The following is a 25070-nucleotide window of genomic DNA, read 5'->3' as shown; positions in this document are numbered from 1 at the left end:
TACTCTCAGATACCTATCCTGGCTGAGAAGATGCGGCCAGAGCACAGGACAAGAAACCAAATGCCGCACCCAGAAGTCAGATTTCCCAAGTCCTACTGTTACAGGGCAGGGAGAGGGGCAGCCCAAACCCCGCAAACCTGCCTATTCTATATAGGGTTCTGCCATCCGCCGCATCAACACAAAACATGAGACTTTAGTGGGAAGGAACTTTAGTACAATTAGGAAACAATACAGGAAAGGCAAAGAATCTAGTTTCTAAATCAAGCACCCAAAGTGACCCGTCCCCTCATGGGTAAAACTCCATCCAAATGGGACTGGCCCAGAACAAGGCCCCAAAGCCTGCCCCAAGTCTAAAGCATCTTCCAGTGGGGACCCACAGAAAAGGGTCAGAAACAACCGGACAAGCCCGGAAGGAAAAGAGCAAAATCAAAATCAAGATAAAAACCACCATGGTCACCTCCCCACGGGCCTCACCCACATCTGTGTCACCCAGTCCACGACCAAAAGACAAGCGCAGTTTCTTCACGTGTCTCTAGGCTCCATGCGCCTCCTCCAGGTCTCCTGGCTCCATCCTGCTTCCTTCCTCAGTCTCCTCTGCAGCAGCTTCTCTCCCTGCTAAGCTCCACCCTCCATTTGGGTGGGGCAGGGAACCTGGAACCTCCCCTTTCCTGGGGACCCCCCTGTTACAATACCAGCCTAGCCGCCCCAAGCTCGGGGGCCAAGAGCCGCCAAGGTGAACGCGGCGCAGCGACCAAGCAGGGTCCTCCAGGGTCGCGCAGAGGGCGGGGCTGCGAGGGTGGGCGGGGCTGCGAGGGTGGGCGGGGCTGCAAGTGTGGGCGGGGTTGCTGTGTGGGCGGGGCTGCGAGAGTGGGCGTGGCCGGGAGGGTAGGGGCGGGGCAGATGGAGCGGGGCGGGGCAAACTTGATGGGGTAGAAGGATGGGGCTGGCAAAGGGTGGGAGCTGGACTCCAAGAAATGTGTCGGGCAGGCAGGGACTGTGGAGGAACAGGCAGAGACGTCGTGTGACATCACTGGGGACGTGAGTTAGGGTAGGGCGCCACCGGTGGGGGGGGCGCCTGGAAGTGGGGCGGGGTGGCAGAAAGGCAGACCCGTGCTCATCCAGCGTCCCTCGCCCGAGCTGCCCACCTGACCCTCCGCACACCTGCTCGCTTTCCCGCAGGCTTTGTGGGCCAGTCGCTAGAGTATGCGCCCCTCGAAGCTGGCTCTCCCCCCCCCCCCCCAACTCTAGTGCAGAAGCTGCCCTTCTCCCCTTCGCCAGCCAGTTTGCACCTTCTATGAAGAACTTGGACAAGTAAAGTGTTTGCTGAGCGAAACAGAGCTCGCGGTGGGGGCGGGCACTGAGCAGAGTCAGATCTTTTGGAAACATCTTTATTAATATTGTAAAAAAATACGATCCCTGGATATTCCGTGGATGGCGGGGGGGGGGGGGGCATGGAGGAGGGGGACTCGAGGATGCACTTTATAAGTTACAGGTCAGGCTCCCCCTGAGGCTAAGTATGGCTACTGGGGGAGAGGAGTGCTGCAAGCAACACTTGTCGGGAGGGGCCAGCAATGCTGCCCCCCAGTGGCAAAATGGAGGTGTGAAGTGAAGTGTACCCCTGGGTCTGGAGAGGGCTACACTGCACATGCTACCTGAAGACCACTTTTGAGCCTTGACTTTCTCTCCCCCACCCCACAGAGTCCATCTGTGCCAACAGCTGTTACAGCGAGAGGTCGGAGGTGACCTGTAGGGGGGGTCCTGGGGTGCGCCTGCGAGCGCTTCGTCGACCTGTATCTGCTCGGATATAGGGCTGGTTCCGCAGATCTGGCAGTAAAGAGGAGACACGTTTACCCTTCAGGAGTCTGCCGGGGCTGGGACCACCACTCCAGGGCACGAGCTCACCCTCCTAGAGACCCCAAGTTGTATGCATGTGGGAGGGGGGTCTACTTAGGTTTACCCACAACCCCCTCAAGCACATCCCATTCATGCATGGAGCAGGGGAGCACAGCATGACTCTCCTTCAGGGCTGCGGGCAGCCACTGGGATCAGAGGCCAGGCCATCCAGGTACCTGGGGGGCTACAGAGGGATCTCCTCTCCCAGGCTGGCCTCACAGAGGAGCCTGGACGTCCTCTTGCCGGTGCGGGCAGTGAAGGGCACTGTCTTGAGCACTGGGGGGTGGGGCAGGAGGAGGAGGTAGAGAAAGGAGAAAAAGAGAGCAAAAGTAGCAAGAGGCAGTGAGGCAGCCAGACCCTCAAAGTGGGGGTGTGGATGGAAGACAGAGTAGCAGGACAGACTGTGGACAGGCGAGGCCTGGTCAAGCCCTCACCTGTGATGATGTCTTCAATGGCCCCATCCCTGTCACTCTCATAAATGAGTGGCTCCTTCTGCTGCCTCCGTTTCAGTTCAGAGATGAGGTCCATCTGTTGCCGCCGGGCCTTAGGCGGGGACTAGGAGGGATGAGGGTTTACAGCTCCAGTTCCAGCACCCCCATCCCCATGCCACCACACCCTAGAACACCTGCCTGGTCCCCCACTGAAAGAGCAACTAGCTTAAGCAAGAGGAACCCATTGCCATCCCAGGCTGCTAGGACACCATTCTTGCCTCATGCCAGGCTTGTCCATAAAAATGAGCATGTGGAAAAGGGCCAGGTCTTAGGGATGAGGATACCAAGCATCCCTGCAACCCAGTGCCAAGCTCAGAGACAGATACCTACCTTGGGTGCTGAAGGTTCCCCTCTGCCTGGGGTGTCAGCACCTGCTTCCTGGGCAGCTGCTTCTTTTTTCCACTGTTCCACCTCCTGCTCAGCTTTCTGAGGGGGTCAAGGTGGGTCTCCATGAGAGGGGAGCCTTCCCATCCCCATCCCACCCCCTAGACAGAAAAACCCACACTCCTCCCACTGCCCACATGCAGGGGCTGCAATGCCTTGCAGGGGCCCCAGCTTGCCCACCAGGCACACATACCTTGTAGGCCTTGACGAAGCGGCTAAAGAGGGAAAAGAACATGGAGGGAGACGTGGTCTTGGGGTTCTCTCCGAAGTACTCCACCACAGACTCGTAGGCCTCCTGCAGGCACAGCTTATCAGCCCCCAGCACAGACCACCACCCCCTCTGCCCCGGAGTCCAACCACTGTTCTGGACACCCTCAATACTTGTCACTACATCTCTGCTGCTCCAGGCAGGTGGCCCCTCACTCCTATTCCATCCTCCAAGGTCTCCCTGTTACGGCCAAGCCCCTCCAGGCTTTGACTGTATATACAACCCCAAATAGATAGTCCTTCACCCCCCATCGCAGCCTTTCCACCTCCAGAACAGGCCAGTCCCAGCCCACCTGAGCCGTCTTGCTGTCTGCCAGCATCTTATCCATGGTAGGCGAGTTGGTCCTCAGGAACTCCTTGAGCACCACACAGTCGTCCTGTCGCACAAACTCCCGCTGTGTCAACTCCAGGCCTCGCTGCAGGGACCGCACGTCCCCTAGGACGCTGTCCAGGGACACTGAGGGGGAAAGGCAGGGGATCAGAGTGGCAGCATTCCATCCAATTATGTCCTCGGGGCCTCTTGCTTTCTCTCAACCCATATCCACATCCCCAAGGTGAGTCCCTCCCTGCACCCAAGGACTGGGCGCCCCCACCCATACCTGAGCCTGCCTTGTCCAGGAAGTGCAGGTCACTGTGGAAGCCTGTGAGCTGTGGGTACTTCTCAGCAATGACCTTCACCAGGTAGTGCAGCAGGGTCTGCTTGCGGTCCGTCGACTTCATCTCCAGCAGCTGCACAGAACCTAGTGTCAGCCACAGGCCACCAGCCACCCCCATCCCCCAGGTCAGGGACTCCTCTTATCCCCCTCACCACATCCAGACTCTGGAGCCGGAAGCCATAGGCTGCTCCACGCTTGCTGCTATTCATGTAGTTGCCAAAGGCCAGGACAATCTGGGGGCGGGGAGAAGGGGGGCTCTCAGCAGGATGCCAGGGCTGAGCAAACCCCCTAAGGTACAAATGGCACAAGGAGAAAAGGTAGCAAAGAGCAAGTCCCACACACAGCACTCTTGCTCGGCCCCCTCGGGTCCATGGCGCGTGTTCACGCCTGTGTGTGTGACGTGCACAGCTAACACAGCAGCACATCTGACCTTATCCATTTCCATCTCCTAGGCTGTGGGGTCTCTGTTTCTAACAGCCATTTCCAGTGGTCCCCTAGACGCCACAGGTGTGGCACTCTGCTAATCACACAGCAGTCCCCAGAGCAGGGTGACATGGCCCCCAAGCCCACTTTGTCCTTCTGCACATGTATATGAGCTGTGGGGACACATTTGTTGCATCCTAGGTGTATGGGGTGGAGCCTGGGCCACCGCCTCAGAACCCAGAACAGGCAAGGAATCTTGGGTGGGCCCCTGTTCCCAGACCCTGGCCCTAAGCACTTACCTCCAGGATCTGACGGAGTTTGTCAGAGGACTTGATGGACATGGAGGCTGCAATGATGGCATTCAGTTGCTGAGGATGGGATGCAGGAGGCAAGGTAAATTGGGGCATAGTGGAGGGCGAGCCCATAGCAGGCTCAGCCCCAGATTCCCCACGGCAAGCTCAGGTACCCCCAGATGCCCCACAGCAGGCTCAGGTACCCCCAAATGCCCTCTTAGAGTCCAATCTGGAGCAGCCTCCAGACTCAGGCCCCACCCCAGGCCACTTATCCCATCAGCCTTGCCCACCGGCATGAGCAGCTGGACGGTGTCCGGGAAGTTGCCCAGAAAGGTGAGCGTGGCCATGCGCTCGGACAGGCGCGGGATGCGACTGAAGCGCAGCATGAAGCGGTCCTCCTCTGACAGCTCCTCCAGAGGCCGCTGCTCCCGCTCAAAGCGGGCGATGAGGCTGCGCTCATACTCAGTGGGCAGGAAGCGCGTGAGCAGCTCCAGGAAGTCCAGGCCAAGGACTTGAAGGTCATACCTGGTGGGCATGAAGGGGGTCAGGCATCACTCCACACTCCCCATTTCTTGAGAGCAGGACTACCCACTCCCTTCCTTGACTGAATAAATGGACTTCAGCATTCTCTATTTGCCAACAACTTCAGGGAACAAGAAGTAAGAGTCAAAGGAAGTTGGGAGCTGGGAAGCCCAGGGTCCCCATCATGTATCAGTGGTGGATCCCCACTGCCAACTCCTGGGCCTGAGTGCCCATAGCTGGGCAAGCAGGCAAGGAAGGGTTGAGAACGTCTGAGTCCGGGCATGGGCTCACAGTGTGGCCTCAGTTTTCCCGGCTTGAAAGGGAACACGCTTCCCCACCTATTCCCTGGCTAGGCTTGGTATGAAACTGGTGGACTCTGTCCTATAATTGGACTCTCACTAGACCTGATGACCCTGGTCGGGCCAAGGACCTGGGCTGCCCCCAGCTCAGGGAAGGGATACTCACGTCTCGATGGCCTGGCAGATGCGGTCGGCGCCCAGGTTGCCCTTGCGTAGAGTGATAGCCAGGTTCTTGGCCCGGTTGGCCTCAATGAGTGTGGCCTGGCTGGGTGCCTTCTGGGCTGCCTTCACCTTGAGAGAACTGAGGTCCAGGCTGGGACCTTGGGACTTAGTCTTGAACTGTTCCTCAAAGTCACTCATGTCCAGCTCCTAAGGGCACAGGGAGAGGAGGTGGCTCTGGTACTCTCCTGGCTGAGGGCTGTGCTGGTGCTAGAGCCACCCATCCAGCCATGACCAGGAGAAACAAACCAGTAACCCGGCTTGACTACGGACCCTGACGGGGGACACAGGGAAGACACGCAGGGGCATTGAGGTGGAAGAGGAGCAGTACCCAACTGAGGGAACCCAGGCTTCAAGCCATTATCACCTGAGTACAGAAGGGAAGAGCATGTCCAATGGCCTGGTGGCCAGAGAACACAACCCTTTTAGAAAAACAGAAGTGGAATTAGAAGAGCTGAGGCCCTGGCTGTCTGTAGGCAAGTGGGAAGGGGACTGAAAGGAGAGGCCAAACTTGGGAAGGGATGTGCTCCTCCGCAGGGATGGAGGGGGAAGGCTCCAGGGTGGTCAGGATATTCTGCCTACTCCATGCACTAACCCAGTCTGGCTTAACACCCACCCCTCCGCCTCCAGGTCATCTGTAAAATGGAGTGGAGACGACCACCGCAGAGCCCAGCCCCATCCAGGTGTGTCTCCTCCTCCTCTGGCACCTGCCAGGAGCAAGACAGGGCCACTCACCTGCAGCACCTTCTCATCATTGAGCTCGGTGAAGACCGTGCCTGTGATCTGGCTGGGCTTCAGGGCCACCCAGTTTAAGAGAGGCATTCTGAACTTGGTCTGGATGGGTTTCTTGGCCTTCACTCCTGGGACAGGGAGGGAGTCGTGAGCACTGGGGTGACAGGGGGCGGGGTATCTGGTGGGGCCCAGGCTCAGCGAGGCCCGACAGTGCAGGCGGGAGGTGCCCTGACGGACCCTGGACCCCCCCCCCCCCCCGGGGCTGGAGGTGCCCTCCCGCGCTCTCCTCCCGCGCTAGGCGGGCCACTCACCTGAACCCATTTCTGGGCCGGCCCCCCCAAGGGCATCAGAGGCACCTCCTGGAGGAGGTGGGGGCGGCGGAGGCACCGGCCCCTCGGTGCCAAGCGGCGGGGGTGGCGGCGGGGGTGGGGGCGGCTGGTCTCCGGGCGGCGGCGGTGGGGGCGGGGGCTCCGAGGTGCCCGGGAGGGGCGGGGCCAGGGGCGGGGCCAGGGGCGGGGCTTCCTGCTGCGGGGGGAGGCCGGGCAGAGGGGGTGGCGGTGGGGGTGCTGCTCCGGGAACTGGTTCCGCTGCTGGTGGGAGATCTGAGCCCGACGAGAGCGAACCGGGAAGGGCAGGGCGCGGTCAGCTTCTCAGATTAGGTGACCGCGTCGCGCTCCCCGCCCCGAGCCTGCGCCCGGGGCCCACTCCCCGCTCCCGCACCTGCGCGCGCCACGCCCCCAGCCCCAGCCCAGCGCCCCCCGCCCCGCGCTCCCGCGGGCACGTCCCCGGCTCGCCCTCGCGGCGTCCCGGCCCCCACCCCGCCGGGCGTGACGCGCCGCGCACCTGGGCTGGGGGAGCCGGTGGACACCCCCGGGGTCGGGGCTTCGCTGCTGGGAGTTGCCACAGCGACCGGAAGGATCTCAATGGCGACGGCGTCCCCGGGCCCCCGCAGGATGCGGATTAACCCCTTCTCCTCCAGCTCCTCCACCTTGAGCTCCAGGGCGGAGGGCCGCGCCGCGGCAGGCACCTTCTCGGGCTCGGGGGGACGCCTGGAGGTCAGCGCGAGGGCGGACTCGCAGTAGCGCTCCTGCAAGCCCGGGGCGGGTGGGGTGAGGGGGCGAGTCACCGTCCACTCGCGGGCACAGAACCCCCATCCTCTCGCCGCGGTGGAGGGAGGTGACAAGCCTAGAAGCCCCCGCTGCTCTGTTCTTGGGACCCCACGCTCCCCCGGGCCCGGCCCGCGCCCCAGCCTCACCCGCAGGGTCTCCAGCTCCTTCCGGGCATGGCTTAGCTGCTTTTCCAGCTCCGCGATCTTGGCCATGGAGTCGTTCTCCGCGTCCCGAAGCTTCTCTGTCAGCTGTGGCACCGGCACATGGTGAGCTCCCACCCGCAGCCGGGCACTGGTACCGCCGGTGAGGGGGCGGCATCAGGCTTGCCTGCCTGGAGGGGTGGGGGAGGCTTCCGGGTTTGCTTAGCCTGGGGTGGGGGCGGCGAGCCTGGCTCTTGAACCCCAGTAGGTGAGGCAAGGAGAGAGCACTGCAGCCCTCACCGGAGGGGACAGCAAAGAACCACTGATGAAGTGGAGGGGCAGAGGTGGGGGGGAAATATTGGTCCGGGGAGACCCCGGGTCTGATGAAGTGGAGGGCCAGAGGTGAGGAGGAAACATTGGCCGGGGGAGACCCCGGGTCTGAGCTGGACAAGAAGGGGCCTGCCTTCCACACTGGTCCAACTCCTTGCTGGTCCAACACTTATTGAGAAAGACCCCAAAGGTCAGGATTTGAATCCAGGTCAATTCAGGGACCAGACAGATAGCCACCCCCAATCCACACCTAAGATGAGTGTTTGAGGCCCAGAGCTTGGTGCCAGTGTGGATCCCTGTGGGCCTACTATGTGCTGGGCTGAGTTCAGGAGCTGCTCTCACCAGGGTCACCTGCTCCTGCAACTCCTCCATGTGCTCCAGCACAGCATTCTTGGTCTCAGTCTCCTCCAGCAGCGTGCCCACATCAAACACATTGTCCAGGTACGCCTGAATCTGCACCTGCAGCTTGTCACTCTCCGTGAGCCGAAGCTTCTGTCTCCCAGATGGAAGGAAAAGGGTGAAGCCCTGCGTGAGGGGGCTTTCCAACATGTCCCCATTCACCACCAGAGTCCAGAGGAAGAGGCCTGAGCCCCAGCCTGCATTTTTTTTATTTTTTATTGAGATATAATTCACATATCATAAAACTCACTATTATAAAGTGTACAATTCAGTAGCTTTTAGTATATTCACAAGGATGTGTAACCATCACTACTAATTCCAGACCATTTTCATTACTCAAAAAGAAAATCTCTACTCATAAAAATAGTCACTCCCCCATTCTCTACTCAGCTAGCCTCTGGCAACCACCTGTTTCTGTATCTATGAATTTACCTATGCTGGACATTTCGTATAAGGAATCATACAATATGTAGCCTTTTGTGTCAGGTTTTTTCCACTTAGCATAATGATTTTGAGGTGCATTCATGTAGGTACATGTACTGATTTCCTTTTGATGGCCAACTAATATTCCATTGTATGGATAAATCACTCCAACCTGCTTTTTACCTTTTGTTAATGCTGACTTTCAAAAATCCTCCAGAAGCCCTGCTCTTCCTGGAAGGCTCCCAAAGGAATCAGGAAGAAGGCTGAAGCTTCTCTGCTCAGGCTGGGCCAGGAAGCACCAAGCCCCCTCTGCCTACTTCCCCACAGCAAGAACCCCCATGACCAGCATGAGCCAGCTCCCTCTTTGGCCCAATATCTTGCACTCCCCATTATGTGCTCAAGTCCAAGCCCCTACTTGAAGCTGTGCTCGCAGAGCCAGAGCCAGGGTGACTTACAGCCTATTCTAGTTCCTGCAATAACAGCTCCAGGGGCCAGGTGTCTATTATGCAGCAGGCACTGCTCTACGCATTGGGAATCATTCTGACTTCTATGATTCTCCAATTTAATAGATGGGAAAACTGAGACTCAGGTTCACAGGGGTTAGGAAGTAGCAGAACCAGGATTTGAACCCAGGGGGACCTGACCCCAGCACTGCTCCTGCTGCTCACCATTGAGCCCCACTCTGCAGGAGGCAACAGTTGAATCTGGGGGGAGTGCAGGGCTCACCTCCAAGTACAGGTCCAGGCCCAGGTGGGTGAACTCATATTGCAGGAAGACACGGAAGTTCATGTTCTCCACCGAATGCACCACGATGTTGATGAATTGCATACAGGCCACCTGGGGCAGGGGTGTGAGACATGAGCAGGCCTGTGATCCTCTGGGGGTGGGGGGGTTCTCAATGCCTTCAAGCCCATTTATCCCAAGTTGCCCTTCCTCCACATTTCTCACTCTAATTCAGTTGTGCCCCCTCCCTCCAACCTCTCCCCTCTGACATTCACTCCTCCCCCACCAGCCACTCAGTCCTGTTGCACAGCGGGAGCAAAGAGGAGCCAGTTCCAAGGCCCTGGCTGCTCTGGCACCTGAGGCTGGCGCTGTGCAGGCCGAGCTCACCATGAAGTCGATATTGCTGTCCTCATTCCGGAAATACTCCATCAGCTTTTCAAAGCGATGCTGCTCCCCACACACCTAAGTAGGAGGGGATGCTCATCTCTCATAGCTCCCCCTCTCCCATTCCACTCATTCCCACCTCAGGGCCTTTGCACTTGCAATCCCATCAGCCTGGTCTGTTCTTACACAAAATAGCCCCCAGGCCAAGCCCCTGCTTCCCAAACAGCTTTACTAGTCTCACCTCTCAACCAGGCTGCCGGCCCCACTGCAAGCCCTCCCCTCCCCCACAGCACCCTGCTCTTTTCCCCTCCACATCTGTTATTTTCTAACAATGTAATTTGTTTATTTATTGTTTATCTCTCCTGTCTTGTTTCTCTTGTCCATTGATGTATCACTTTCCCTTCAGAACTTTCCCATCCCAGATGCTCCCCAGATGTCCATTCGATGTCCCCAGCTGCCTCCTAAAGAGGCCACAATTTTCAGCAACCGGGCTCCAAGCAGAGGGCAAGGGGCTCTGATACCTCCTTGAAGTGATCAAAGGCCGCAAGGATGATGTCATGTCCTCCCCGCACCAGGCACACAGCTGCCAGCAGCTCCAGCACCAGAGCCTTGGTTCTGGGGAGAGAGAGAAGACATACTCTCTTAAGGACAGGCACACCCTGCAGCAAGGGGGCACATGGGCCTCATAGGGAGAGGACAGGGAGCTGCTGATGAGAAGGGGATCTCAAGGCAGGGATGGAGTGAGCCAGTGCAGCCTGGAGAGCTTGGAGACAGAGCAGGCAAAGGGGGTAAGCAGGAGGAACAGCTAGATGTGGAGAGAATTAGGCCTAGATCTCACCTGGGGTTCTTGTTGTTGAGACTCAAAGCAATCTCATTGACACAGGCTGGGTGGTTCATGACAAGGCTGAAGCCAGACTGGGAAGACAGGAGAGGTCAGCTGCCAGCTGCCAGGGCTGCCAGCACCCTCCCAGCCCAGCTGCTCCAGCATTAGTGCCGGCCATTCTGGTCTCTAGCTGCCCTCAGACTTAGGAAGGTCTTTATACCCAACCAGTTCTCAATCTCCAAAGCCTGGTGCCCCTCTTTATTTTTTTAATATATATTTAACATTATTTTTCATTTTTGTACAATGTATGCTTTCTCCTCGCAGGCATAGACCCCGTGAAATTCCCACCACCCATTCACCCGTGCACCATCACAACAGTCCCTTGTGCTCTTCCCACCCTTGTTTTGATCCTTCCCCCTCCTCCTCCTCTGCAAAATGTCTGATATATAGTTGTCTGTTGATTTTGATTTTTAATTTATTATAATTGCTTTTTTTCCCTGATCCCTTATTTAGTTCCTCTACATTCCTCCTATAAGTGAAACCATCTGATATTTTTCTTTTTCTTCTGTCTTATTTTACTGAGCATAATCCCTTCCAGCTCCATCCGTGTTACTATGAATGGCATGAGTTTATCTTTTTTGATTGCTGAGTAATATTCCATTGTGTATATATCCACCACATCTTCTTGATCCAGTCATCTATGTCAGGACTCATCACCTTGGACACAGAGAGTCCTCAAAGGACTGAGGGGGGACTAGTTTCATCATCACCCCTCCAAAGGAAATAACCCAGAGCTGTTCTACCTGTGCACCTGGCTTCCAGCCCTTCTTGGTGGATGTGCCTACGTCAACACGTAAGCCATGCCCAGGGTACCTAGGGGACTCAGTCAGGTGGAGACAGAAATCCAGGCTTCTCTCAAGACTTGTCAACCTTGAGACCCTGAGCTAATACCCCAGTCCCCAAAGATGCCCAAGATAGTTGGTCTGAGAACTTCAGCAGCTTAGGCGGCCCCTGGTGAGGACAGGCCCTCCCCCCGGGGTCCCAGACTCCCTGTGTCCCTGTGCCCATGGCTACCTGGTAGTTCATGATGGCCCGCAAGCACATGATGCAGACATGAACATCGTCCTTCTGGCTGACGATGCGGGAATTCCGCAGGGTCTTCCTGCTGTGGGCCGGGGTCAGCCTGGGCAGGGTGGAGGGGAGGCAGCTGGGATCAGAGTCCCAAACCCAGCTTCCTGTTCCCTGTACCACCCAGATGACCTCCGGAGCAAGCAGGGGCCCATCTGGAACCTCTAGCCACTGCTTCCCATCTACCCAACCAAAGAGGCCAGCTGAGGGCTGGAAGGCTTCCTCAGCCCATAGGCCAGGGCCTGGCATGCTGGGGGGAGGCAAAGAGGGGAATCAGGAAAGCAAAGACCCTCATCCGCAACTTGGCACTAAAACGGAGGATGTGAGTACACAGCCCACAGAGGGAAAGGACAGGCCTAGCTTGGAAATGGCCATGGAAGTGCTGTCCACAAGGTGGCGCTCATGGCTGCAGGACCTTCTCCTCCATGGTGAGAGGGGGCCTGAATTTCGAGTATGTGGGTTCTAATCCCAGCTCACCACTCAGTAGGCTAGTTACTTAATTGCCTGTGCCTCAGTTTCCTCATTTATAAAATAGGAACAATTATGATAATACCTTCCCGATAAGGTTGTTGGGCCCTTGAACTGAGCACATAGCAAGTGTTCCATGAGTGTGCTGGATAAATCTCAGTCAAAAGTATGTGGTTTTGTTATTATTGCAGAACCCCCAATCGTGATTCCCTGTCAGCTTCCTCGACAATTCTATCCTGTTTCCAACCCTGGGAGGCCCTGCACCTCCTTCTACCTGCCATAGCGCCCTTCTCTTTTCATTGCTCAAAAAAGCCACAAGTCTTTTCTCATGCTGTTCCTTCTACCTAGAATGCCCTTCCCGGTTGCCTAAAGAGCCCATATCCATCTGCAAGACATAGTTCTAGCTCCATCTCTTCTGAGAGGCCTTCCTGATGCCTCAGGCCGTGGCCACCTCCCTTCTCAGAGCTCCAGTCACACCTCCAGTGACAACCTGTCATTGTCCTCTACTGAGGGCTCCCAGGGGCAGGGTAATCAGTCTCCTGAGCATCTACCACTTGCCTGACACATAGTAAATGCTAAAAAGTGTTTGTTGAATGAATGAACAAAAAAATCATAGAGTTTGAGGCTTCAAATGAAGTTGGTCTCCTAGACCCAAAGTGGGCAAGAAGGAAGCTGGGGCTCTATAGAAGGCGCCGAGCTGTCTTCTTTCTTCTCCCCACCTCCCAGCAGGGCCCTACTTGGGGGGTGTACCCACCACTTGAAAGTCTAGGGGACCTGACCAGGTGGGAGAAGAAATCTGGGCTTCCCTTCAAGACTCATCAGCATCAAGACCCTGAGGCAACAACCCAGGCCCCCTAAATGAGGATGGGCTGCCCACTCCCCAGCAGCTGAGCCCAGGTGTGAGTTCAGCACCTCTTCCAACCCCACCGCCACCCCGGGAGCCGACCAGACATGCATGCAGGTGGCTACGTACCGGGGAGAAGGGGGGCACCTGGAGGCCGCACGGGAGAAAAGAGGGGGTTAGATGGGTACAAGGGGGGGCCCACCGGCACAGAAACCCCCTCTTTATCCCAGACCCAACCAGATTCCCGCTTCTAGATGCCCACCCCAAAGGCTTCTTAACACACCCGCCTCCCAGCCCTGTTTGAGGCCCTTACTCTGATCTCCATGCCAGGCTCCCCACCAGCCCCTGCCAGGGGCTGGGCGGTGGAGGGGGTACTGGCTGACTCAGATCTAGGGATGAATTCTCCATAGGACTCATCACCTCCTAGGGGCCCACGTACTTGATGGTCAGGTGACGACTCTTGGGCTGTGCTGGCCCTGGCTGAGGGCTCCTGCTGAGGTCCTCCACTGACTGCTCCAGGGGCTTGCTCTTCTCTGAGCCCGGGGTCCCGTTGTCTGTGCTCTCCATGTCATACCTGCAGTGGGGGGGGGTGGTAGGAGGAGGTTGCGGGGCGCTCAGAGAGGGTTGGGGCACAATGTGGAGAGGCAGATCTGCAGGAGAGATGAGGGGGCGGAGGAGGCTTATTCCTGGTGCTGTGCTGGGCAGAGGAGGGGGAGGGGAGCAGTGGAACAGAAGAGCAGCCTCCGGGGCCCAGCTGGCCACACCCTCCCTGACCACGGCAGCCTTTGGGAAGACACAGCCCTCAGGCCCAAGCACAGGGTTCCAGGCTTGGCAATGGCCAGAGGAGGGGGGTGAAGTGAGGCACAGCGGGGGATCAAAACCCAGAGGAACAGCAGGAGAGATGTGGGGGGCTTACGTGACAGAGCACTGAGCAAAGGCCAGATACTCGAGGAGCACATCCAGGCCACGGTTCTCCTCGTTGAGGAACTCCTGCACCCACCTGCAGGGCACAGGGGCCTGAGTTCCAGCTTGGAAAAGGAACTGCCCAGAGTGGGCACAGCACAACCACAGCAAGGGCCCTTGGGGCGCTCTTCCCCCAGGAAGAAATCCACCAGCCTCAGAAGACCCAGTGATACTCGGGGATGCCAAGGGGTGGGTACAGGCAGGAGCCATCTCCCAGCCATGCCTCAAGGGGCAGGCAGAGGGTGGGCAGAGGAGGAGGCAGGGAAGCTGTCCAGGACACCCAATCCCTAGTGGCCCACGGGTACAGCTGGTGCTCTGGGGGAGGGAGGGAGGGAGGAAAGGAGAGAGGGAGGGGTAACAAGGGGAAGCCCCAGGACTCCCTGGAGAAGAGTTGTCCTAGGCGCCACCCCTCCACCCCCCCCCACCCCCCCGCAGAGGGAGACATGAGCCCTGGCTCACCCAATGTGATTGGTCCTCAGGGAGATCTCCAGCTCCCGCAGCACCTGTGTGGACTCCTGAACTCGCCTCTTAAACTGAGGGCCAAAAATAGGGGAGTCTAGTGGGTGGAGCCCGATTCTCACACAGGCCCTCCGAGCCCCAAGGCTGTAGTCAGCAGCTCCTGCCTTCCCCCCACAACTGGCCTTTCACGTCAGCCTCCCCCACCACCTCCACACACCTGCCCTGCAGCATACGCATTCTCAGTCTTGAGCACTCCTCCGTGCACAGACAGGCAGGGCGCACACGCACGCCCTCGCACAGGCGGGAGCCACACACGCAATGCACAGACGGGGGGGACACCCTCACCACGCACATCCATACACAAGCACCCTAGATACATAGACATAAGGTACCCACACATCCATACAAGGACACACACGGACTCAAGGGTACGCACACATATGCATGTACAGACGCAAAAGTATATGCGTGGCACACACTTGTGCATCGATGCATGGGAGCAGGTACACACCCACTATACTCATAACACACGTGGACAGTGTAAGCACACCCGGGATACGCATAGGAGCCTGCAGAAGGGCGTGCCCGGGCCTTCCTCATAAATCTACACACACTCATTCGCACAGCCACAGAAGCGTGCAGAAACGCTTGTACTCAGTCCCTCCAGCTGCCCTGAAGGTGTAGGGGGAAAGGACGGAGGAAAAGGAGGGAAACGTGTACCCCCAGGTTGGACATCCAATCAGCTGCTACCTTCCGGCTGACCCCACCCGTGTCCACATAGCTCCTCAGCTTCTGGATATATGCTGTGGGGGGGTTCTTCACTTGAAACCGCTCCTGGGTGGAAGGAGAGAGGTGTGCAGGGAACCAGCCAGAGCTACCGCAGGGCAAGTGACCAGCCCTCTCAGCCCAGTGTCCCATTCTCAGCTCTGATCCGAGGTCCCAGACCGTCTGAAGACCCCCATGAAATGCCAAAGGTAGAAACAATCCACCAGGCTGCTTTAAAAGACACCAACCCCAGGCCCAGCCTCCCCCCTCACTATGGCCTCACTGACCACAGCCCTAGCATAGCCCAGGAGTGGTTTGGGGGGGGGTCGGTCCAGCCATGCGCCCTAGCCTGGGGGCTGGGGGTACTCCTACAGGCTGGCTGCAGTCCCCCATGGACCAGAGCCCAGACCACAGCTGGGGGCACAGGAAGGAAGAGCACTCTGGAGGGGCCTTAAAGGGGCCTAGTGCCTCTGCAGGATGAGGCCCCCCCAGGGCTCCAGTTCCCAGTGTTGGTGTTGTGTGCTCACCTCCTGTGTTCACTAAAGCAACTCCTCAGCCCCAGTCCCAGTCAGGGCTCCAGTAGCCACTCGCAGAGTCAGGGGCCACATCACACATCAGAGTCCCTTAACCAAAGGAGCTCCATCCCTCCCAACTCAAACCCCTTCAGCTCCACTTCCCCCCGGCTTTTGAGTCCCCAAACTGAGATGCCAGGCCAAGCGGCAAAGACCCCTGACCACCGCCCCAAAGTCTGTGGAGGCTGCTCCCCACCCACTCCCCACAGCCCAGTCCTTACCCCCTAGACTCCTGTGTAGCCAGCTCATCCCATCCTGTTCCATTAGCAGGAGCAGAAGGCCTAGGCCTGACTCCCAGGGGAGGCTCCCTGCTCCTCAACGCCCCACCCCCAGCCGCCTCAGCCATAGGCGTTCCTCCCTCACCAAACCACAGCAGCAGCCAAGGCCCCACCCAGCAGGTGGAGGGGGCTTCCCGTCTACCATGGACAGCAGCCTAGAAGCTGGAAGGGCTGCGCTGCCAAGTAGGCCCATGGAACCCGCAAACCCAGGCTGGGCACTGGAGGCAGGGCTTCTAGCTCCCACTCCACTACTGGGGAACTGGTTGGCTTTGGGGTGCTGCTTGGGTAACCACAGCTCTTCTGGACCCACCATAAAAGGAGGACAAGGATGCCCACCCCTTCCTCCCCTCTTCCCCTGGGGGCAAATGAAGAAGTGCTGCTCTTGTCCAGTCCAGAGCTGGAGGGTCACCAGAGGCTGCTCCCGGATGCTCAGCTACACCTGGACTAGCGCCTGCCAGCTCTTCAGGTCCCTGAGGACAGCCATGTGCAAGACAGGGGGTTCCAGAGTCCTGCAGATGACCCAGCACCTCCCCATCGGTCTGGGCTGGGTGTTAGTCCTAAGGGCAGCATGGCGGAGCCCCACCCCTGCCAGCCCCAGGGGGCAGAGGGGCCTGATGATGGCAGGGAGGGCCTGGTACCCACCTGGTCACAGATGAGCTCCCACTTCTTCTCATTGTCATACTGTCTCAGCAGCTGGACCTTGTCTGGGGGCAGGTTCATGCAGTTCTGGGGAAGAGGAATGACAGGTAAAAACCCCGAGTCCGGGCCCCCTGAGGGGGAGGGGAGCCTGGCACCACTGAGCAAGCCAGGCCCCTGGTAGGCCTAGAGGCCAGGCCCCTGGCACGTCTGTCACCCACGTGAACCGAGTCCCTCTCACCCCAGCAACGAGCAGCCTGAGCCAATGAGAAACCCAGGCCCAGAGGGGGTGCACTTTTCCCCGGGCCCCACCACTCAGCTCTCCCGAAGGGATGCTGGGATTTGATTTTGTTTTTATCTTTCTTTTTTGTTGTTGCTTTTTTTCTTTTTTGTGTTGTTCTTTTATTATTTTTTTTTTTATTATTATAGGATGCTGGGTCTGACTCCAGGGACAGGGCTCTGTCCTCACAGCCTCCTGGCAGACCTGGCATGGACACAGGCGTGGGGGTGCTCAGCCTAACTTCCTGGGGACTTCAGACACCTCTAGACTCATTCTCCCATCTGCGATCAGGGGGTCATTTGGGTGGGGACCAGCTGGGGAGGGAGCTCCTGTGTCACCAGGGCTTCCTGGGGAAGGGCAAGCCACCAGGGGAGCAAGGGACCCCAGTCAACACAGGGTTGTGGTGCCACGCCCGGGCCAGGACTCCCCTCTGAGTGGAGAAAAGTCAGTTTTGCTCTGCTTGGTTCCCCTCCCCTGGCTGCAAAAGTCGAGGTGTCTCTATCAAGATTCTCCCCCACAGAGCAGGCATAGAGGTCCCACCTGGGGGTGAGGAATCACCATAAGCTTCCAAGACTAGGGCCTCCCTGGACCCCTAGAGCCAAAAGATGATGCCAGCTCACCCCAATTCAGTGAACCCTAGGTTTAGTGAGGGTCTACTCTGTGTCAGGCCTCATAATCAGTTCTTACCCTAAAAGTGCTCTAAGTGTCCCCTGGGGAAGGGGAGTACCACAGAGCCCCAATCCGGAGTCCAGGAGGCCCAGTCACCAGCCCCAGCTCCAGCTAGAGGCTCAGACTACACCTCCCCAGTCACATGGCCTGAGGTCACAGCTGGAGTAGAGAGGGGGCCACACCCACCCCAGATTCCTCAGCCAGCTTCCTCTCTAGGGTGCTGGGCCTAGTTCTGGGGCTCTGACCAGACCTCACCCCAAAAATCACTGCCATAGGTCAGCCACAGACAACAGGAAGCTGGGTGCTCTTGGCCCATGTTGCCCAAGCTTTCCTGCTGGGCCTGCTTGAGAGGTGAAATTGACCATCCACCAGGCCCCGCTCAAGCCCGCCAGGGATGGAGATTCGTCATTCCTCTGCCCTTGCGAAAGTGAGCCTGGAATGAGGAAACTGCTGCTGTCTCATGGTGGGAGTTGGGTCCTGTTGCAGGGGTGAGGGGTGCCTGGGCCAACCTGCCACAGCCAGAGCACCCACCAGGCCAGGGTCTCCCAGGAAGGGACTCTGGGGCTGGGCCTCACTCTCACCCCTCTCTCTCCCTGGTCTCTTCCTAATCCTTTGCCACCCCACAGAGGCCTGGGTAGGGCTGAGGGGGAAGGGGGAAGCAGGGAGAGGGGTGGGGTGGTGGCTGAGCCCCCACCTCAGTCTAAGAGGAGCCAGTCACTTCATAGGTGGTCTTTCTGAGCCTCTGCCCACCCCAGGGACCTGTGTTGGCTCCTGGAATGGCCCCAGTGGCACATTTAGAAGCAGCCACTAGTCATAATAATGACCCCTGGCAGTGGTAGCCAGTTTTGCTCACCATGCTGGGCGTGGTTCTGAGCCCACACACAGGGGCCCCCTGCCATCCTGCCACCATGACTGGTGTCCTATTATCCCATCTCACAGGTGCAGGCTCAGATGAGTTTAGTGACCTGCCCAAGGTTAAGAATCCTGTAAGAGGGGAGCTGGCTGGCTTGGAGCCAGGAGCTCCCAGAACCAGCGCGCTGGTCCACCCCTGCAGGAGGGTTCAGGCTGCTCCCGGGTGGGTGGGGACACCCCTCTGGGGGCCAGCACACCTGTCCCAATAGTGGTGGGGGGCAGGACGCCCTTTGCCCCTTCTCCACTTGGGCCCCCTCAGGCCCCCTGGGCACACATGCCAGCCTGCCAGACGGGCTAAATTTAGGCTCGGAAATCAGAAATAGCTCTGACAGCGCTGAGCGCTAATTAGCAGCTGCTCCTCGGCTGTGCCCACCGAGGAGACGGGCACCTTAGGGAGTGGGAGAGGGGCCAGCCAATGCCACTCACTCACGGTGGGATGAGGCCGTCCTGGAAAATGGGAACAGACCCCCAGACCCAGAGCCTCAGCCAGGAGGTGGCACCATGAGGCTGGGCTGCATGGCAAGTGGAAGGTTGGCTGACGGGGCTCGGGGATCCGTAGGACAGGACATGACAGGGAAGTCAAGGGGTGTTTGTGGGGGTACACCTGCCTCATGTGAGGGGACGGAGGAGGGGCAGCTGAGATGTGGAGGAGCCACAGCCAGATCAGAAGACCCAGGCTCTGCGCCTTCCTGGGTCTACAGCTTCTTGGCCTCCGTGAGCCTGTTTCCTCCTCCACAGAATGGGTGGACTTCCTCCTGCCTCACAGAGCTCCTGCAAGCACCCACTTTTGTGTTTTGACGTAATATTACTCTTTAGTAACCTCTAAAGAGGCATTTCACAGACTAGGAGCAGGGAGGCTTCTACTGCAGACCCCAAGGTGGGGGATGGTGTGGCGAGCAGAAGTATGTAAAGTACCCAGATTAAACAGGCCTCTCTCCAGGGCTTGACCGAAAGTGAATTGCCCCTTTAAACCTTCTCCCCGCTGCCCTCAACACTTTGAGCCAGAGGAAGAGGGAGATTTGTCTTTTAGGGGTACCCACAAAAAAGGAGATGGTCCCCACTCTTCCTGTTGGAATGTGCGGAGATCATTCTCCTCCCTCCCTGATCCTACCTTCCTGGGTACCAGAGGGGCCTCTAGCCTCAGCCAGGCTAGAGGCCACCCCCTAATGCTGACATCTGGGGAGATGCCCCTGGAGACCCACGGGGATCGGACACAGCCACACCCCTAGTTTCACTATCAGTTTGGCAGAGTCTCTGTCCCAACACACCTGCCCACCTGCCCACCCTCCCCCTTGAGGCGGGGCTCCCCAGCCGCAGGATGCCCTTGCACTTGGACATCAACCCCAATCTCAGACCAGCCCCACAGGGGTTTCACAGCGCGTGGGCCAAGATGCCAGCTCTGTCCTCCACTCCCCACTTCCCCATCCATCTCCCCCCACCCCCTCTACATGCCTCAACCTTGGTTTTAGAACTCTCAGCGCATCTCCAAAAACAATCAATTTTATCCACTTTTTAAAATTCCGGCATATAGATTTTTCTGGAGCTCTTATAAGCAATCCCAGGCTTAAGATGGGATGCAGGGTAACCCAGCTGTAGACTTAGGTGCTGAGAACCTCAAAAAAGCTAACAGCCTCTTCCATCAGAGTTTAAGGCTCCCCAGGGCAGAAACAAGCACAAGTGGGACGGGAAGCGCGGCGCAGGCACCGCCCAGAATCCAGGCTGAGGAAAGCAAACCAGGACGATAACCACCACCAGCACCCTCCACCCGTCATCCTAAGTGCTTTACATCTGTTCCCCTATTTGAGCCTCAACAACATGACTTCAAGGTATAAGCCCAATTCACAAACTAGAAACTGAGGCACAGAGTGATCAAGTGCATGTCCAAGGGGACCCAGGTGGCAAGCTGGTAAGAACACTCAGTTTTCTTGGGAAAAGGGGGAAAGACAGAAATGAGAAATGTGGGTCCTGGTCCCCACATGTCAGCAGTCAGCCTGGCCCCAGACCCCCATCTGAGGAACCAGGAACAGCCACCCCATTTCCTGCCACCCAGCACCCTGCACTTCCTGTTGTTGCCCATACTTCGCTCTTACTCACTGGGGAACCCCCCCCACCAGCACAACCTCTCTCAGAGGGAAGTGGAGGCCTCCCCACCCCCTCCCCATGTGCACACAGCTACCGTTAGCACACCGCTGCCCCACCCTTCAGAAGAGATGGGCCCTCCCGTTGGTGGTTTCCGGCCTCAGGCAGCTTTCAGTCTAGGCCCCACTGCTGCTGCCGACCTGGACCTGCATGATGGCAGGGAGGCACCCTGGCCTGAGGGCTCCGGGGCAACCTGGCTGGTATGGGTAAGGGAGGGGAGGGAGGGGAGAGGAAGGGTCTGGCTCTTTCGAGGACCAGATGACCCCCACATCACTGCTCCTCCCAGCATGGGTGTTCCTGGAGCACTTGCTCTGCCAGGGCCGGGGCTAAGCACTATTCACTGCCCTCAGCAGTCCTCAGAGCCTGACACACACCGATATCCTTCTCCTTGGGCACAGGAGGATACTGATGCTCAGAGGCGGGAGCCAACTCATTCAAGGTCACACAGGTAATAAAGGGCGACGACAATACTCAAACCCCAAACTCCATGACCGCCAGGCCCAGGAAGCTGCTCTACCCCATAAGTAACTCCTGCCCTACTCAGAGGCAGGACGGCCACCTTCCAGAGCTCCAAGTTCCCAGGGAAAATGCAGAGGTGGCCCCTAAGCAGCTCCACCTGCTCCTGCCCATCTCACCCTGCTCTTTGCCAACTGCTCCCAGATGTCACTGTGAATCATGCCCACCACATCCCCGGCCTCCAGGGTCAGTGCGTGCCAGCCCTGCCGGCTGGGAATGTCACCCCACAGACTCGGCCCAGCCCTACACCTGACCACATGGCCATAATCCATTCGGAACCGCCAAGTAAGATATTCCAGAGATGGGAGCACAGGGCCTGAGTGACCCCAAGATACATGCCCCCACACTCCCTCTGTCTCACCCCAGAGGAGGGAGCAGGCCAAGGAGGCAGTACCAGGGTTGCAGGCAGACAGAGAGAGGCATTCTCCTCACCCTGTCCCTTCACCACCAGTCTAAGAAGGGAAGGGGTCTGGCTGAAAGCAGAACTCCCCACCTTTCTTGGAATCGTACTGACCTCCCCACGTAGTCTGGCCAGGTGCCCGCATCCTTGTGCACACGCTAAGGACATCCCAGGGTACTGAGCCCTCTCCAAATGGCTCAACCACTGGCTCAGCCATTGGCCTCTTGGAGGCCAGCATCACTCTCAGCCTCAGGCACATCATGGGCACCTTTTCCTTGATCTCTGTGCCCCAAGGTTACAGGTTCTGCCCAGCCCTGCCCAGTCACATCAAGGGTGTCCTACACCCTGCCATAAACATGGACCTTCTGGGAGGCCTGGAAAGTGTGCACTGCCGTCCCCAAGGCTAACCTGCAGGGTAAGGTCTGAAGTGACCAGGCAACACCCACCCGTGGCCGCATGCGCAGTCAGGCTGGCGGGTTCTCCCACCACCGCAGCGGGCACGTGTCGCCAGGGCAGCCATTGCTCCTCCACTGTTGCTAAGGCAGCAGCCTAAAACCCTGGCTCAACCTGCTCTTCCTCCCCACCCACTCCCATTATAAGTATGGGCACCCCCTCTTTCTCATGGCCTCCTTGGAAAGGTTGCCCCCATCCTCCTACCCCCCTGGCATGGGAGAAGGCTGCCCATCCCCTGTTTGGCTCCTGTCTCCTGTCTGGCTGCCAGCCTTGGGGATGGAACCCCTCACCCACAAGAGGGGTCCCAGAGGCAGGAGAGGAGTGGCTTAGGGTTTGGGGAGCCTACTGCCCACAAGGGATGAAAAGGCTGAGTAAATGAAGAGACTCCCTGAGGCCATGTGATGGGGCCCAAGGGAGGGCTAGCCTCTCCCAACAAGAATGGGAACCCTGAGGGACCCCAGCAGGCTCTTCTCTTAGCCATTCACTAAGGACAGGACTCCTAGAGGCCATTCCTAGCCAAGCGCCCTTGAATTGGGTGTGTTCTGCCTAGAATAGGACAAGGAACAGACCGATCCCTCCCCAGGAAGAAGGTGAAGTGTAAACACACTGGGGCTCCTAGGGGCTGGGGGGGGTGTGCGAGATGGACCTCTAGGGGGCAGGGGAAGGGAGAGCTGCTGCCCCAGATTTCTAACCACCCCTTTCTCCACCGCAACACCCTCTAAGACCCAGCTCTGGGCCTCCACCCTGCACCGGGTGCTAAGGGGCTCCGAGTGGGAGGGAGGGCCAGCTCCCAAACCAGAGTGACGTCTAAAAGGGCAATTGAGTCCATGCAGGCGTCAGAGCCTCACTGATTGACTTTTGGACTTTCCACTGGTCTGAATTATTCACACGGCTTTTCCCCACCAGCGGTGTAAATGAGCATCCACCAGGGCCTGGGCCTCACTCTGAGAAGCTGCCCGCCCCCATCCACAGGCACACACTGGGGGGACAGACCTATCCCCCCCATCAGGTTGGCAGGGGTCCAGGGATCCACCACCAACCCAGGCTCCCCAGATGGCCCCCAAAGACTGTGTCTCCTTATTCTCCCCTCTTCCCCATCTGCTCAACTAGTTCAGCTGTGCCAGTCCCTGGGTTTGGGGAACAAGGAACAGGAGGAAAGAGGGGGTGATTCAGGGCCCATCCTGGTATGGAGTATCCCTCAGAGTCCCTCCTTGTCCCCTGGTCAAGTAAGGTGCCTTCACGAGGTTCCACCGGACCCCAGCGCAGCCCAGCCCATACAGCCTCCAAAACCCTCTTGGCCTTCCTCTTGGGAGGGGGCAGCAGCCAAGATTTGCAGGAACTGTTAGGAGGGGCCGCGCAGAGGAGCTGGCAAGTATGGCCTAAGAACTGGCCAGGGGAGAGGAAATGATGTCAAGGAGGTGGAGGGAGGAAGAATTGAGCCTGACAGCAGCCAGCATCCCTCAGCTGCCTGGCCTCCCTCGGACCCCACCCTTAGACCTGCAGTGGCCGCCTGGGAAGTGCCTCTGGGGAAAAGCACAGCCTTGTTTGCCTGTCACCCATGTCCGGCAAGGAAGGCTGATGATCCCAGACAGGCCACCAGACAATCACTTACAGAGGGAGCCTGGGACAGGCTGAGGTAGGAGAAGGAAGTGAGAATAAGGGGCTCTTCCCCTCCCAACTTCTGCCTGCCACCAAGACTTAGGGAGCCCTGGCTTTGATCTGGAGTCCCCACATCACCAAACACGCTGACAGCCTCCAGACTCAGCCTGAGCTGATGGCTCCCCAGTTCCTAGGAGGAGACAGTGAGGAGGGAGCTTCCAGATTCCCACCCCACCCCAATCCAGCATGACCGACTCACCCCCAGCCTCCCTTCCTAGCCTGAATCCCTTGAGTGGGTAGGAGTGGATGCTGGAGATAAGGACCCACCAGGAATCTCTCGGGGCAGATGGGGATAGAAGAACGCAGACACCCCTCTGCACGCGCTGACATGCAGCTCCCAGCAGCCCAGGCACCACCAAATCAGGAGCAAGCACCTCCAGCGGGTCTCCAGCTCCCAGGAGGTCAAAATGTAACCCCTTCCATCTTTGACCCCGAGACGCAGGCGGATGCTCCAGACCCTGCGGGCGCCCGATGGCTGCGCCTGGGAACGGTGAGGAAGGGGGTGCCGGGACCCCCCTCACGTGCTCCACTCCCAACTTCCTCACAGGACATTTTTCAGACCTTTAGACCCAGGAACGTGGCGGGAGGGGGTGTCTTGGGGAGGAAAACTGGGCGATTGCAGAAGAAAGTTTGGGGTGCAGAGTGCTAAGTCACTGTGAGAGAAGCCACAGTCACTCCCACCCATGGCGGGGCTGTCACCGGGCCGGGGATCTCCAAGCGGCACCTGAGCCCCCGAGGGCGGGGACGCGCGCCGAGCCCCCGCGCCCCCCGCCCGCGCCCTGCGCGGGGCGGGTCACACTCACCAGCACCCGGTTGAACCTCTCCTCCAGCTCTCCGGCCGCGGGCATCGGCTGCTTGGGTGCCGCGGGCTGCTTGGGTGTCGCGGGCTGCTTGGGGGACGGCACGGTGGGGCCCGCGGGCTGCTCCGCGCTGCCGGCCGCGTTGCCCATGGTGGTCCCCACCCAGCCGGTCAGGCGCCTCCAGCCTCGGAAATCCAGCTTTCCGGGGGGCCGGGGGCGAGGCTCCGGCCCGGGGGGCGAGGCGGGCGGCGCGGGCGGCGGGCTGGGCTCAGAGGCGCGCGGGGGCCGGGGCGCGGCGTCCCATCGGGGCGGCCGGGGGAGCTGCCGGCGGCGGCCAGGCGCGGGGGGAGGAAGTCAGGCTGCAGCCGCGGGGCCGGAGGGCTGGGCCGGGGCAGGAAGCTGCGGCGCGGGCTCCCCCCTCGGCGACTCTAACTTCTGCTGCCGCTCCCCGTGCGCGCAAACCGCATTTCGCAGCCGCCGCGGCGCACCCGGCCCCGGGGGGGCGGGCTGGAGGGAGGGGGCGGGCCCCGGGCGCAGGGCGCCGGCCCGGGGTCGGCCGCAGCCATGGCGCCGCGGGAGGGGCTGCCGGCCGGGTTCACCTGCCGCAGAGGGGGCGGCC

The 25070-nt window shown here is 59.0% G+C and overlaps 1 protein-coding gene across 2 annotated transcripts; it reads right to left on the bottom strand.

Moving 5' to 3' along the window:
• Positions 1–1392: 1392 nt before the first annotated feature.
• FMNL1 (formin like 1) lies at positions 1393–24601 on the bottom strand. 2 transcript variants are annotated; one of them, XM_054689107.1, is made up of 26 exons: positions 24455–24601; positions 16630–16713; positions 15093–15206; positions 14373–14446; positions 13867–13950; positions 13390–13524; positions 11585–11693; positions 10526–10602; positions 10209–10302; positions 9691–9765; positions 9307–9417; positions 8101–8250; positions 7435–7536; positions 7023–7266; positions 6491–6781; positions 6183–6307; positions 5395–5597; positions 4698–4932; positions 4414–4482; positions 3844–3924; positions 3635–3764; positions 3329–3492; positions 2962–3063; positions 2715–2810; positions 2328–2448; positions 1393–1824 (listed from the first exon to the last, which is right to left on the bottom strand). In XM_054689107.1, exons 1-26 carry the CDS (start codon positions 24599–24601, stop codon positions 1721–1723), a joined length of 3321 nt encoding a protein of 1106 aa, XP_054545082.1. In that variant the 3' UTR covers positions 1393–1720. The 2 variants fall into 2 exon arrangements, with proteins under 2 accessions (XP_054545082.1, XP_054545083.1); XM_054689108.1 differs by lacking the exon at positions 1393–1824 and adding an exon at positions 2017–2169.
• Between the last annotated feature and the right edge of the window lie 469 nt (positions 24602–25070).

Source organism: Talpa occidentalis, unplaced genomic scaffold, assembly GCF_014898055.3.
Source record: "Talpa occidentalis isolate TD23 unplaced genomic scaffold, MPIMG_talOcc4v2.1 talOcc4.7, whole genome shotgun sequence".
NCBI lineage: Eukaryota > Metazoa > Chordata > Mammalia > Eulipotyphla > Talpidae > Talpa > Talpa occidentalis.
This window is presented reverse-complemented; position numbering and strand designations above follow the sequence as displayed.

What these genes read in the sequence shown, in the direction of transcription:
- FMNL1 (XM_054689107.1), bottom strand. Translation starts at nt 24,601, where the DNA reads ATGGGCAACGCGGCCGGCAGCGCGGAGCAGCCCGCGGGCCCCACCGTG. An exon ending in CTCAACAACAAGAACCCCAG is followed by an intron (nt 10,303 to 10,525) that starts GTGAGATCTAGG and finishes CTCTCTCCCCAG; the next exon opens with AACCAAGGCTCTGGTGCTGG. An exon ending in TGCAGGAGCAGGTGACCCTG is followed by an intron (nt 7,537 to 8,100) that starts GTGAGAGCAGCT and finishes CCGGTGCCACAG; the next exon opens with CTGACAGAGAAGCTTCGGGA.